Source organism: Silurus meridionalis, chromosome 14, assembly GCF_014805685.1.
Source record: "Silurus meridionalis isolate SWU-2019-XX chromosome 14, ASM1480568v1, whole genome shotgun sequence".
Classification (NCBI taxonomy): Eukaryota; Metazoa; Chordata; class Actinopteri; order Siluriformes; family Siluridae; genus Silurus; species Silurus meridionalis.
The window spans coordinates 20,088,756-20,104,700 of NC_060897.1; the positions used below are offsets into that span (position 1 = coordinate 20,088,756).

A 15,945-nucleotide genomic window follows, 5' to 3' on the forward strand; every position below is an offset into this window, starting at 1 on the left:
CGTTCTCACTAACCCTAACCCGTTCCCAATAACCTTAACCCTAACCCGTTCTCACTAACCCAAACCTGTTCCCACTAACCCTAACCCGTTCCCGCTAACCCTAACGTAACCAACTAACCCTAATTCAATTTCACTAACCCTAACCCGTTCCCACTAACCCTAACCCGTTCCCACTAACCGTAACCTGTTTCCACTAACACTAACCGGTTCCCACTAACCTTAACCCTAACCCTGCATGTCAAAAAAGTGATGCCAAGGGATCCCGACGAATGCAGTGCTTAGGGTTCAGCCCAAAATATAACATTTTTCTGATCTGTCCAAAGAAATTTAGATTCATAAATTTGATAATCAGTGTTCCTTGGAAGAGTTTTTTGGACAGCATGGCTTGGCTTTTGGTCTGGTATGCAAACTTTTGTCCATAGTCTATATCTAGGATGTCTATAAGGTCTTCAATTTTGTCCAGGTTAAGTGGATTTAGTATTAATGAAATTTTCCAGGAAGCAACTACAGCTTTTTCTAAAAATGAAAGTAGACCCAACGATTCTATTTCTTGCATGCAGATCACGAGCAGCAAAAATTACTACGTTTCCTGTAAAACAGGACGTTGCATTTAATGGACTTTTTTGTTTGCAGTGTCCTGTTCCTCCAGAAACTAGCAATTTTTTTTATGTTGATATTCCATGGCATTTAGGTCAGAACTCTAAAGCTTTAATTGGATTATCAATGTTCTTTAGAAGAGTTTTCTGGACATCATGGCTTGGTTCTTGGTCTGACATGTGCTCTTAGTTGCTCTTAGAAATTCTTCCCACAAGCCATCAGGCTTCTCAACACACAGAACTGAAACAGAACTCTCTCACACACACACACTCACTCAAATGTGTGTAACGAACTGAAAACATTTTTTTCCTAGACTTAACACCTAACACACTCATCACTCATCTCAATCCATTCCACCACCATTCATTTATTTATTATTTATTATTCTTAACAGTACCACTCTCAACTGCTGTTCTTGCACATTTATGATTTTCATTGTATTATACTGTTTACATGCTGTTTTTGCACCTTCGACTGCTGCTGTATTTTTTTTTGCACTACACTGTTTACACTCACTTCTGGGATATAGTTTATATTTTTGTATAGTTTTTACAGTTTTCTTGTACAGTACTGTATAATCTAGTATACAGTAGGTTTACTGGTCAGCGCTATATAAGGTTTTGTGTCTTGTCTTGTGTCGTCTGTCTGCACTGTCTGTCTGCACTGTTTGCACCAGGTTGCACTCGATGCACTTTATGTAACTTGTGTTTTAGCTTAATGTTGTTTTGTTGTTTGTTGTTTAGTGTAGCACCAGGGTTCTGGAGAAACGTTGTCTCATTTTTACTGTGTACTGTGTACCACTGTGTATAGTAGAAATGACAATAAAAGCCTCTTGACTTGACTTGGTTACCTTCCAGCCTTATTATTATTTTTTTGACATATCATATTACACTAAAGTGTACAACTAATAGGCTTAGAATACTTTCCAAACCCAATCTATTAAATTTTGTCATTGTATTTGAAACACAGACAACAGTGTTTCTGCCTGTTGAGCTTTAACACAGAGCGAAGTCGCCCCCTGGTGTTTAACTGCTGCCCCTGCACAAGGAACCATAGCTAGAAACAACACTTGGTTTGACTGAAACAGAGAATGAAATTACGCAAATAGACTGAAGTGGCAAAGAAAAAAAGGGTTTTTTTTGGACTTTATTGCCTTTTTAATATAAAATAAATCAGAGAATTAAAAAATTAGGTCCATTAGGAGATGAAAACTATTCTTCACATGAAAACTAAATGACATTTGTAAAGCTAGCAGCATAACTTTAGTCCTTTTAATTCACTTTTGTTTACACATGACTGAAAAAATAAGTAAAAAAAAAAATGAAGGTGATATTAAACATTAAAAGTGAATGTTATATTCACATATAAAGGCAACATTTTAAGAAAACTGGTACTGTAGATAACTCATGTCAATTGTTTTGTCTCCTCTGTGCATCGTCCAAAAAATTAGTGTTATATTTTTTAGAATGATTTTGACACACACACACACACACACACACACACATATATATATATATATATATATATATATATATATATATATATATATATATATATATATATATGCAGAGAAGACACCTTGCTAGTTTAAATAAAATGTTGCCTAGAAACACAAAATAAAGATACAAGGTGCTAAAATAATACTTACTATAAAAGTTTAAAGATTTAACATAAACGTATATAGAGGCCAGGGTGGCACAATGTGATAAAATCACCAAGATCATACAAGACGGTTTACAGCACAACAAACAAGGATTTTCGCGTGAAAACATCGACCAGTGGGTGTGTCTTCGAGTGGAACAAGTGGGTGTGTCCATAAGCCCATATATGGATTTAAGGATATTTATAAGTAGGCAGAAATTGCTCACAAGGAACTGGTATAGGCATAGGGGTAAGATTTTCTCAAATGACCTCAAGCTATGACAGACAAAACCAGCTAGTGATCAGAAACTTTTATGAACAATGAATCCTTCCAGATTGGCTCAAAGTAGCCATTTTTGTCCCCAATCTATCAGGTTTGTATAAGAGGAAGATTTCCATTGTTTAATTTGAAAACATCTTCGTTTTCAGTTTAATCGTCCAATCAGAGTCACTGGCATTGCTTGTGGACACGCCTTTCGAATTATTATCCTACCCTGGCTAAGTGCTATAAAAGTATGTCCACTATTTTATCATTTCTTACATTTTTTTTTACAAAAAAGCATCGAGTTGGAGCTAAATTGCATAAAAGGGATTAAATATAGTAAGAGACTTTATATGAAGAATTCATTATGTGACATAAAGCAAACCCTGAACTTCCTGAACTAAAACACCTTTAATAACAGTAACAAAGCAAAAACCAAATAATCGACACTGCCATCAAAAATGTTAGTGCCAAACACCGGTAAAAAAAAAACAATGCACAAATGAATACACACTCGCTTCAGCTTTATTAGTGCTGAAGCTCAGGGTTTGTTCATGTTCAATGATGTAGTAAAAATTACCCTAATGTAAAGCATTACCAAATATATATACATACAAAACTACAAGAAAAAAAACTGTATAAAAAAAAAAAAAAATTTAACAGTACAATGCTACAATGAGGTTGTTCAAATCAGTGTAATTGTAAATCATTCAATCAAACATTCAATCTTTGGGCCTTTTTTTTAAGCAGGCGGATAAAACAAAAAAAATGTGATTAAGCTGTGATTAACGTTACTAGCTAAGCTTTTTATAAGCGTTCAAATGCTGCAGGCATTGTGTTTTCTTTTTTTCAGTACTTGAAATTGTATCAAATGAGGATTACAGGAAACCTGCATATTTGTAAAGATTGGAAATAATAAATCAGGAGCAGGAAGGCCAAAATGCAGACGGGAGGTAACATGGTTTTAAAAGATTTTTACAAACGAAGCGGAGGATGCGTGTAAAATATTCCGATCATAGCGGTTAAAAACAAAACAAAACAAAACAACAATGGAGGGAAAAAATATCTGTCTGTTAAATGTTTATAGAACTGTCAAAGAAGTGAAAGGAATGAATGTTCCTTGGTCCTAAACTGGTCTGAAGTAAGACAGACGTCTGAATTTATATTAAAACAAGCACACAATGCTTGGAAGATAAACAGAAGGTACTTGGTAGCAATCGTGTTCAATCGTTTCGTCGAAAAACACACCAAACTACATTCACGAACACTGAAAAAAAAATAAAAATTGTGTTAACTTACCAAGACCAATTGTGTGACCTGTTTACTACAGTGGTGGCCTGGGAAACCCTTCACGTGTCGAAAATGTGACCTGTAATATATGTATGTAAATTCCTGTATTCACTCAAATGTTCACTAAATTCACTCAAATGTTTACCTTTTATTATTGTATTAAATTTTTTGTATTATTTTGGGTTATAGGAATACCTCCAGAAACCAACGCCAGGCATCAAACCCTCGTTATCTCGTTTGATTGACGACGTTTGAATCGGTAAATTTGAGGGAACGATGAGAGACGTTTTTTAATTTTTAACTGATCTTCTGTACCATAACCTATGCAAGAGAAATGTTTTCGAAATTGATGTCATGAGTATTGGGTATGAAAAGTTTTCTGAAAGTACAATCCCTGAGGTTCAGAGACACTACAAAATGGGACACACACACACACACAAAACCAGTACTACAAAAGGCTCTGAATCTAAAAAGGCTGTTAGCGGCTCAAAAACAACTATTAGTTAAAGGGGTTTCCATGCATTACGACTTAGAACAGTCCAAATAATTATAATAAAAGAGAGAAAGATGCCTGTATTGAAGAGCAAGTGCATTGAGGTTCATCCTGCTTTGAAATAAAAACTAACAGTGTGTATCAATAACAGGTAGATTTTTGAGGTATGTGTGTCTTCTTCCTACCAGGCATGGCTGATACACAATGATCACACTAATTGTAACTGTTTTTTCCATATCACCATTTTCCAACATCATAATCATACTGGTACCTGTTCGCACTGGGCAGCATTTTAAGCATTCCCTTTAAAGCTCGGAAATACGGTTTAACCACATTTATCGGCTTTATATACACACGGTATTATTGGTTCTGTTGTAACAACTGGCACCGGGACTTGTACGACGGTCCATACAGTATACCGGAACTAAAAAACGTGTAAATAAAGTGAGGTTTTCTGTTAGGAGGCGTTTATTTCGTTTGGAAGGAGTCTCAGCGTGAACGACAAGTCTGAGGAACCAAAAGAGAAAAAAAAGAGGCTTTTACTTGTCACTTATACAGAATTCTACAAGAAGCAGGGATCAGATGATACAGCAACCCTGGAGTGAACAGGGTTAAGAGCCTTGCTTAAGGGCCCAACAGTGGCAGCTTGGTGGTGCTGAAAATTGAACCCCTGATCTTACAATCAGTAACCTTGAATCCACGACCTTGCACTCAGTAACCTTGAATCCCTGACCATACAATCAGTAACATTGAATCCCTGACCTTACAATCAGTAACCTAGAGCTTAACCATTAAGCTACCAATTTCCAGAAGGTTCTCCAATTTTTGTCAAAATTTTCTGTAACATGCTGTTTGCAGTACTTCAAAAAAATGTTTTACGCATTACGTCAAATGTAACTAGAAATGGAACGAAACGAATATTCGATACATACATTTTTTAAGTGTTAGTATTAGGAAGTAGCTTTGAAGTACATTATCAGCACATGCCTGCTTTCTAATCAAAGATATCAGTGTAGTCTAACGATAGTTAACATTTTACACCTACAAAGTAGGGGTGTACCAAGACTGTGTATTTCTACTGGTGGAAATCGGACAATGATTTTTGATTCGGCTCCAATTCGCATACTGATAATTGACCCGAACTGTTTTAAAAAGACAGAAACGTACTGCCTGCCACATTCCACATACAGAGAAGTCCTACGTTTCCTAAGCAGGATTTATTGAACTTTCTTCTAATACTGTACTTAGATTAACTCAAATCTCAAAACTCAGCTCAGGGGCTGAGTTACAAAGTGAATAAAAATAAGGTTAGAAACCTAGGATTGTTATATACTTACTGTATATATGTATAAAAATTACACTTGGTACATTCCTACATTAGATTTCCAGACATCTGTGAGTGAACAACTAAATGATTGTTTGTTAGTTTCATCCTACAAACAAACATGCTAATTCCTAAAAGTGTCTCCATAGTGACAGCACAGCAACCAAAAAGGTAAAGGCTCTGACAGAAAGCAACCAATCACTGCTCCTGTTTGCACTGGCCAATGAAAACGTCTCTTGTCTGCAAGAGGAAACGCGTTTCTGTAACAAAAATTTCTCCACAGCAAGGCGTCTAAGTCGCACACCAAAAGCGAGATTAACCAATGAGCTACTTAGATAAGAGCTTGGCAGCGTGATTGGCCGAAATTATGTGAGGAAAAATATATATAAAAAAAGGCACCGATAATCATTACTAAAATAGAATTACTGATAAACTCTTCACAAAAATATTAAACATAATTCCATAATTCACAAACCTTCCTCTTCATGTGGTTTTTACACACACGTAGATTGTCCTTGCGAAACACATTGTCCACTTTACCCCCAAGATAAGCTCTACAACCGTTTATATCTATTTTTATCCATTAGGAAATCCTAACTACATTCCTTCTGCATCACTTTTACAACCAACATAATAGTCACTAAATACAAAAAAAAAGAAAAATATTAAAAAGCAACATTTAAACAATAATCGTGCTCCATGAGAATACACGATTGTTTTTCCCTACGACTTACATAATCCATGAACAGGCCAATGCAGACAACCTTAAAAAAATGCTAATTATCAGGCTATGTTAGCATAGCGTACTGGCATCGAGTGTCGACTAACTGGCTGGAAAATAGCAATAAAGAATTGGCACTGTCCGGAGTTTCGTTGCTGCATAGAATAAAAGCTGTGAGGTCTGCAGAAAATCGTTCACAGTTCACGCCTTACTAACCTCTTTTCGAATTTCCCTTCATACGGCGGCACGTGATTCGGATTTGCCATGTTCACGTATGCGGCGCACCAGGACCTTCGTCGGTCCGCACCTCAGCTGTGTTTCAACACTTTGATTCCTGTACAGATGTCCTTCGGTTTGTACCCCTCGCCGCTCTACAAATCTGCTCTATACTTCACTGCTGTAGGTGCATAGCTACTTAAATATATTAGCCATAAGAAGGCGCTAATGCAATTGGATCTTGCTAAAAAATAGAATCAAATGCGGTCTCGGTGCGACGCTGGAATCGACACACAAAAGGTGTGAATGCAAATAAATTCTAAATGATTGGACAGAACTTCCTTCTGTATGGGGGATGTTCCTATAAGCCGCACTTAAAAAAAAAAGCTCAATAAAAACTTGTAGCTAGCATGTCTGGGGGGGAAAAATTTTTTAAGTTAGTGTTATTCTTGTGGCTTAGGAATACCTACAAATGCAGTATGACTGTGCATAAATTCTAACACTGATTATACCACTTAGCTATGAGTAGAACCCACGTTTGAGGTTACTGAAGTCTGTAGGAAAAGCAGAAAGATCTAAAGAATGGGTAAAAAAAAAGAAAATCACAGACCACAAAACAAACAAAAAAAAACCCATTTTCTTATAGAAGGTGGAAAAACCTGAACACATTATATATAACATTCAAAGGCTGTTTCCTTTTAGTTCAATTCAAAGGCAACAGCTTTTCCTAATGACCAGAACTCACTGTTCTTACGTGGGAAACAGTGTTCCTTCTGGCTTCGGCTGTGCAGGAGCACATTGTTCAGATTTCCTTCGGAGAAGCCTTCTGGGACGAGTTCTAGGCTACCCCACGATCCCACGGTGTGCAAAAGGGATGGAGGAGCGAGTGTGGTGTAAAAAAAAAAAACTTTTTAAATGAGAGACAATGCAACAACAACTCGTAGGTCTTTCCTATTCAAGTGAAAGAGCACTGAAGTGAGGAGTTTGGGGCTGATTTGGTCCAAGGAAAGAGAGCGCACAGGTGCACACACACACACACACACACACACACACACACACACACACACACACGCATACACAGATGGTGGACTTCTGATGAAGTGAGTTCCTGCGGACAGACAAATAAATAAATTAAGATAACAAACATTTGTATATATTGGATGCCACTGCAATAAAGATTAACACATCAAAAGAAAGAAACAAACAAACAAAGAAACAAATAAGGACGAAAGGAAGAGATAAATAAATAAATAAATAAATAAAGAAAGAAAGAAAGAAAGAAAGAAAGAGATAACGATGAAAGAGAGAAAGAAACAACCAAAGAAAGAAAGAAGGCTGAAAGAAAGAAAAAGAAAGAAACAAAGAAACAAACAAACAAGAATGAAAGGAAGAGATAAAGAAAGAAAGAAAGAAAGAAAGAAAGAAAGAAAGAAAGAAAGAAAGAAAGAACTAGATAAGGATAAAAAGAGAAAGGAACAACCAAAGAAGGATGAAAGAGAAAAAGAAAGAAAGAAAGAAAGAAAGAAAGAAAGAAAGAACCAAACGAAGAAGAATTAAAGGAAGAGATAAAGAAAGAAAGAAAGAAAGAAAGAAAGAAAGAAAGAAAGAAAGAAAGAAAGAAGGAACTAGATAAGGATAAAAAGAGAAAGAAACAACCAAAGAAGGATGAAAGAAAGAAACAAACAAAGAAACAAGGAAGAATGAAAGAAAGAGATAAAGAAAGAAAGAATGAGATATGGATGACAGAGAGAAAGAAAGAAACAGAAAGAAAAACAAGGCAGAAATGTGATAAGTATTTAAAAGTGTAATCCCTGAAGCCCATCTGAATAGATTTCTGAAATAATCTGGTCCAGAGAGTTTTATGTGCTACTCAGTACATCTTCTCTTTTATTAACACGCCGTCTCTTCCACCTTTGCTACGTGTCTCTGAACTGTCTCTCACCTTAGTGCGTCTCTTGTTGCGTCTCGGTGTCAGAGTATCCAGGCAGCATGTCTCCGTTGGTGAAGTTCTTCAGCATGCTGCGTGTGCTCGGGTCACACGTCTCACTGTTTTTCTTATGAATGTGCCTGAACACCAAGGGCACGGAGAACAGGACCATGCCCCCGACTAGAGGGGGAACACCGGCTAGGTAAAACGCCACGTGGTAATTCTGAAAGTAATCGTGGAGAAGACCTGGAAAAGAGAGAGAGAGAGAGAGAGAGAGAGAGAGAGAGAGAGAGAGAGAGAGAGAGAGAGAGAGCACACATGTTGAGTCACAGGATAAAAAAACCTTTCCCTTAATAAACACACACACACACACACACACACACACACACACGGGTTCGGGATTTATGAGTATTAGAGGCTTTAGGAGATTTCTTGGATGGATGAATGGATGGATGGATGAATGGATGAATAACATGAAGAAGAATTAAAGGAAGAGATAAAGAAAGAGATAAAGAAAGAAAGAAAGAAAGAAAGAAAGAAAGAAAGAAAGAAAGAAAGAAAGAAAGGATAAAAATGGACAAAAGCAGATAGGGGGAACATAACACAAAAAATGAACGAAGAAAAGAGAAGGAAGGAAAGAAGCGAGGTCCTACAGTGTGCACCTGCACTGTGTGTGAGTTTTAAACCAAAGCCAATCAAAACGTTGCAAAACAAAAGCATGTTTTTGAGCTCCGAGCCCGGCTGTGTCCCAAACTGCAGGCGTTAGGGACGTATTAGAACATCAAGTGCTCAAAGGCAAAAGAGGGACAGCAGTGAACAGACAGTGGAGTTGAGAAGAACAATGCTAATTATTATTCCGACAAAGTAAAGCTGCTTGCGTCAGAACTTTCAGAACGAGAGCAGCAGCGCTCAGCAGGGGGCGGAGCATCAACAGGGAATGGTGAGCTGAGCTGCTAGCAGGAGGTTCAACTTGGTTGCCAAGTATTGATTAACCACAACAAAGTGGGGGCCAAGCTAAACGAAAAACAATCTTTTCCAGAATGGTGACACTTTGATTCATCCATCTGTTCATCTGTCTATTTATCTTTCCATCTATCTGCCTGCCTGTCTAACTGCCCATCTGTCTATCCATTCAGTCTATTGACTGAGCTTGAATGTCATCTTTATTTCAATTGCTTAAACTGTTATCTATCTATCCATCGGTCCATCCATCCATCTACAATTCCAACCATCTGCCGATCTTTCCATGTATTTATGCCTCCATCAGACTTTTCATATACCTATACATATATCCTGTCTTTACACTGCCTTGTCTGTTTCCTGAGAAGCAATGAATCAAGAAAGAAAGAAAGGATAAATAGAAAGAAAGCGATTAGGATGAAAGAAAGAAGAAAGAAAAAAATCTGAAGGAAAGAAGCAAAAAATAACAAAGAGAGATAGAAACAAAAAACACACAAGCAACCAAACAAAGAAGGATGAAAGGAAGGGATAAGGATAAAAGGAAGAAGAAAGAAAGAAAGAAAGAAAAAAAGAAAGAAAGAAAGAAAGAAAGAAATCTGAAAGAAAGAAGCCAAAAATAACAAACGAATAAATATAAAAGAAAAAAAAGAAAAAACAAACAAAGAAGCAAAGAAATATAATAGAAAGAGATAATGATGAAAGAAAAATAAGAAAGAAAGAAAGAAGGATGAAAGGAAAACATGTATCAAAGAAGAACATGTATCCTGTGTTTACACTGTCTAGTCTATCTGATAATATGTCCATCCATCCATCCATCCATCCATCCATCCATCCATCCATCCATCCATCCATCCATCCATCTACTATCGATAACAAAGGCATTCACATACATCCAGCTTTATAACTCACCACACATCCATTTATCTCTCCATCAATTCGCTAATAGGTTCTACCTGTCTGGCCATCGCATCTGCCAAACATCTTTCCATTTCAACCCATCCACCAATCTTCCTACATCTCTTTTCTCGATCTGTTATTTCACCCAAGTAAATGCCATTTCTCTCATAGACACCTACATATCTGTCTACCTGAAAACTAAAACAGAAAGCCAACTAGTTACAGAAAATCCACACAGAATTTCCAGAAGACTCTTTAACACTCAATAGATTCTCCTAATGGTCCAAATGGAGCGAATGTAATGGGTAATGTTCCAAAACCAAAAGTGTGTAGTTTCCACACCTGCTTTGTGTATGTGTGGGTATGAGCTTGGCAACCAGAGGGTATCCCAGGACACCACCCCCATGCTGTGCCTGGATCGTAGCCTCAAATATAAATCCACTATATCCTGTCTGCTGAAGACACTCTGTCTATGTGTGTGTGTGTGTGTGTGTGTGTGTGTGTGTTAAGTTAAACTCCTTGAGTCTACCCTCCTAATGGCTAATACTCTTACATGGGGAGAATGAGAGCATTCTTCCCGATCATCACAAATCAAGTTGGATAAACATGTCCAGGAAGAATTCAGTCTCACCGCACACATACATTAGTGGAAATTCCTCCATACTTGCCTGCTTACAGAATTTCTCTTGAAATGTAAAGTGGCATCAGTATCTATGTTATGTTTGTCCTCGAGTGAATTGTAAAAATCGAGGGCTTTTACGCGTACACGAGGGATGAAACTGTACCCCAAAGCATCCCCGATCTGAATGACCTGCTTGTGTGTTGTGCAATCCAGGCTGAAATGGTCGGTTTTTCAGGGGTATTTTAAACTTTCAACAGGCATGTACCGTAATTTCCGGACTATAAAGCGCACCCATATATAAGCCGCACCCACTGAATTTTACAAAGATTTTTATTTTGAACATATATACGCCGCACCTGTCTATACGCCGCAGGTGTCTACATTGAAACTAGTGAACTTTACACAGGCTTTAACAAAAGACAGTGAAATATGTTGTGGCTCCTTCCTTTCACAACAATTTCTCTCAAGTTTTACTTTTGGCATCGTCGTGCGTTCAAAGCGTGGGAAAAAAAGTAGCAGCTTATAGTCGGTAATACGGTAATGTTGAGAGTTGTTCAATCCCAGCACTGATATCAACACTGGAAGATATGCAGGCAGTCCAATCTGTTGCTTTGAGGCAGAGGCTTTAAGGTAAATGAACTGGGACACAAGTGGACAAAGAAACTTTTACACAAATAATAGCTCCTCCAATGGAACTAATTCTCCCCACATAGAAAAAAAGACTGCATCATATTAGTACAACCACTGTATACACTGACCAGTTACAGCATTATGACCATAGAACGTTATGAAATTTGTCCTCAAATTTGATGTGTTAGAAGCAGGAAGAAGGGGTGAGCGTAAGGAGTTGAGCGAGTTGGAACAAGGGCCAAATTGTCTGGGTCAGAGCGTCTCCAAAACTGCAGATCTTATGGGATGTTCCCGGTCTGCAGTGAGCAGTAGCTATCAAAAGTGCTCCAAGGAAGAACCAGTGATGAACCAGGGCTCATTGATGCATTTGGAGAGCGAAGGGCGGCCTGTGCGGTCCGATAAAACAGACGAGCTCCTGTGGCGCAAATAGCTGAAGAAGTTCATGCTTTTAATGCTCGATTGGTCAGGACCGTTTTGGCAACAAAAAGGGTACCAACACAATATGAGGCCGGCGGTCTGATCGGAGTATGTAGCAGAACAGGCAGTGGACTAAATGTACAAGGGGCTGCTTGTAGCAGATATCTGCATGCCTCTTTGAAAACACTGTATTGCTTGGCCATTAAGTCCTGTGGCTTTATCCTCTATACTGAGTCAGGGTTTTACTAGGACAATGTTTCCTACACTTGAATATTGCTATGCATTGCATGAATCCATCTGCTGAATGGAAATATTTGGTTATGCATATATCCACTGGTCACTGCAGGACACCTATGAGCAATCATCGTTCATTATAAAGCAACCTGCTGAAATGAAGAACAACGGTGGTGATGGGGAGCAACACACAACCCTAATGTCACAATGTCTCAGTTACCTTCCAGGTGTAGATTAAGTCCCAATTTGCTCTTATAATTCCCTCCACTCTCCTGGGAAGATGTTCCACTAGGTTTTGGAAAGTGCTTATAGACATTTTTGTTCATAAAGTCAGGTACTGATGTGGGCATGTCGGTGAGGAGGCCTGGGGTGCAGTCAGGGTTCAAATTCATCCCAAAGGTGTTGAGCGGGTATGAGATCAGAGCTCTATAGCAGACCACTCAAGATCTTTCTCTCCAAAGCATGTAAACCAGATCTTCAAGGAGTTCATTTTGTGCACAGAGGCATTTCCGTGCTGGAACAGGTTTCGGTTTCCGAGTTCAAGTTAATGCATCATTTCATTATACTGCATCCAGAGACGTCATGTACAATGTGTGCCGCCAGCTTTGTGGTAACAGAACCGCATAAGTATGGCAGGAAATGACAGGTGTCGCGATAAAGTCTATGTTTTCAAGAGTTATATTTCGCAAAAATATGAGAATACACGACCAGAAAAACAATATGGAGGTGCTCCCAAAGCCACAATGTTGCATTTAAATATCCTTGCACTGGAATTGGGGGGGGGACCTCAAGGGGGGCAAACAGAGGTCCATACAGTACAAATACAGTTTACCACAGGTCGACTAGAAGAACTTAAGTGGCTTGCATAGAGACCTGAAAGCAACTCCACTCAACCCCTGATAAATGCATTTAAACAACAAATGTGCATTTGCATTCAGTGTCCAACCTCTTGTGCGATGAATAGCCAAACCCCCATGAGCACAGTCCATGTGAAAATCTTCGTCTTTTGTAAAAAAAAAAAATCAATAATTAACCTAAAACAAATTAGGAATTCTAATAATTGATGTCCTAATGATTAATGAATTGTCAGTTCTCACCTGCAATCGGTGGACCTGCTGTCATGGGAACAGCCATGAGGCCCAGCAGATACCCGATGGCTTGTGAGGCTCGCATGGGCCCTACCAACTCGAAAGCGATAGGAGCCATTATGGTGATGAAGCAGCCGTCGCACAATCCCATGAACAAGCACACCACGATCAGGCCCTCGAACACACGGCACTGCGGGATCATCATCGACATCAGGCCCAGAGTCATGAACGAGGCCACCTACACACACAAAAAAGAGGAACATTAAGGCAACTCGGTGTCTTCTTATCTAAAAAATGCAGCCTATGCACCATAGGCACATGTTGTAGCAATGAAATAAGAAATGATACACAACTGCTACACAATACCTGCAAGTATATTTTCATGACTCCATGAATAAGGTCTCCCACTTTGCCAAAAACCAGACGTCCTACTCCAGAGGAAGCGCCGATACACACCAGCAGCACCCACTCCCTCTGGGTCTCCTTGAACTCCTCCCGCACAAAGTTGATCTGTCACACACATAGTTTTATTTCATATGTTGCCTTAACACACATGAAGTGGCCAGGGTGCACAAACTTTTGCCCATCAGTGCATATAAGTGATCATGTTCTGTTTATAACAGCTGCTTGAATGTTTAAAGGCATTGAAAAGCTGGGTTACTGCAGTGTGAGTGACACCCACCCACCCACACACACACACACACACACACACACACACACACACTCGCTTTCAGACATACACATGTAAAACAAAAGCCGGGGGACGTGTTTACATTTTGATCCAAAGCATTCAAAAACATGACGGCGGGTGGGAAAGGGGAGGGGCTTCTCACCTTTATGACTTCATCCATACAGCCTAAACACAACCAGATCAACATCCGTAACACACACACACACACACACACACACACACACACACACACACAAAGTCGAAATAAGCTTACACCCCCAAACATACATAAACAACATACAAAAACATCTGGAACACATACACACACACACACATCCGGAATGTGAACACACCTTCAGTCACACACAAACACACAAACATGCGTAGTTATTATTTAAGGAAACCCTGACACCAAAACTGGTATGCATACACACATGTGCAACATTTACCACACACACACCCAAAACACTATAAACACATCACAAATGTTTATACATATTCAGAGACCCACTACTAAATTTTACAATAGTTGGTGAACCACCCACACACACACACAAACACACCCACACAGATACAAACACCGTCCCAATCCCGCCATCACTTCACCAGTCTCCCAGCACAATAGCAGACCATGTCTCCATTTACACTCCATTCATACAACTGGAATCAGTGGGTTGTGCACATTGTGTAGTGCTAAGCGTACAGAATCCTAATGGAAGTTTGTTTAGATTTCGGTGTCCTGTTTACATGACGGAGATTACCACACACACACACACACACACACACACACACACCATTGTCAGTCGGGGACTACCTGATTAAAGACGTATCTTTTTAGCAGCTCCAACACATACACCTCACCCGTCAAAACCTTGTGCTCCATCTGATCAAACACATTATCAATTTGTGCTTGTAAATATCATGAACAGCAGCTACGCTAATTCCTCTCCAATGCTTCTCTTTCTCTACCCATCCCAAGGTTGCACCAGCTCCAGTCGCGTCCCACCTCATGAAGATTACAGACCTTCAAAGAAGTAGATCCCAAACCATCTAGAGACGTACCAGTGCCAATTGGATCCCACTTCATGTAGAGTTTGGACACTGGACCTCTTTGAGTGTTTAAAAGCTCTGCCATGGAGAAGCTGGTGTTGGATCTATAATGATCTCAGATGTTTTATTTAATGAGTTGCTCCTGGTGCCATAATGTCAAATGACTGTATATGACTGTAGAAAGGACATTACTCATAATCTTTCCTCATGTTAGTTCTCACTCTCCGGTGTTTTGTATTGTTTTATGATTTATAATCACACTCTTGATATCACCCCCGAATGAGGATGGGTTCCCTTTTGAGTCTGGTTCCTCTCAGAGTTTCTTTCTCATGCCATCTCAGGTAGTGTCTCAGGTAGTTTCTCCTTCCCACAGTCACCACTGGCTCACTCATTAGAGCTTAACTTAAAGTTATAAGGAACAAACGTATAGGCACTAAATTTGTACATTCTTTTATACAACATTACAACCGCTTTACCTCTGTAAATCTGCTTAGAAATAATGTTCTTTGTAAAAATTTCTCTACCAATAAAAAGAAATTTAATAAAATCAAATTGGAGTGTTAATTATAGCTAGTGCCAATTACTGCTAATTTATTAAAGAAAACACGCTGACTATGGTACAATCTTAAGCCTTGAGGACCAACTCAAAAGTTTCATTCTGACTCTATGACCCTTCCATAAACCTGAGTACAGACAAAATAAGCTCATTTCTGATGTATCTCGATGTCTTGGTACAGACTTGTGACCGTGTCTAATTCCAGTAGAAGTTTCTGGAAAGGGGGGTGATTACTCATGCAATCTGGAAATTCCTTATCATCTCAATCATTGCTTATCTTGTGATCATTGGCAAGATCCACACACACACACCCAATACACAGACTGACACCCTGGGATCCAATAATAATC

The 15,945-nt window shown here is 38.9% G+C and overlaps 1 protein-coding gene across 2 annotated transcripts in view; it reads right to left on the minus strand.

Annotated features, from left to right (window-relative positions):
- Nucleotides 1-2,123: 2,123 nt before the first annotated feature.
- The window catches only part of slc16a2 (solute carrier family 16 member 2), a 29,475-nt gene continuing 15,653 nt past the window's right edge, over nt 2,124-15,945 (minus strand). For both annotated transcript variants that reach the window (XM_046866322.1, XM_046866321.1), the window contains 4 exons: nt 13,686-13,829; nt 13,329-13,557; nt 8,487-8,717; nt 2,124-7,652 (listed from right to left, as the gene is read on the minus strand). In XM_046866322.1, coding sequence (XP_046722278.1) covers nt 8,488-8,717; nt 13,329-13,557; nt 13,686-13,829 — 603 coding nt within the window. In that variant the 3' untranslated portion in view covers nt 2,124-7,652; nt 8,487. The remainder of the gene's footprint in view (nt 7,653-8,486; nt 8,718-13,328; nt 13,558-13,685; nt 13,830-15,945) is intronic.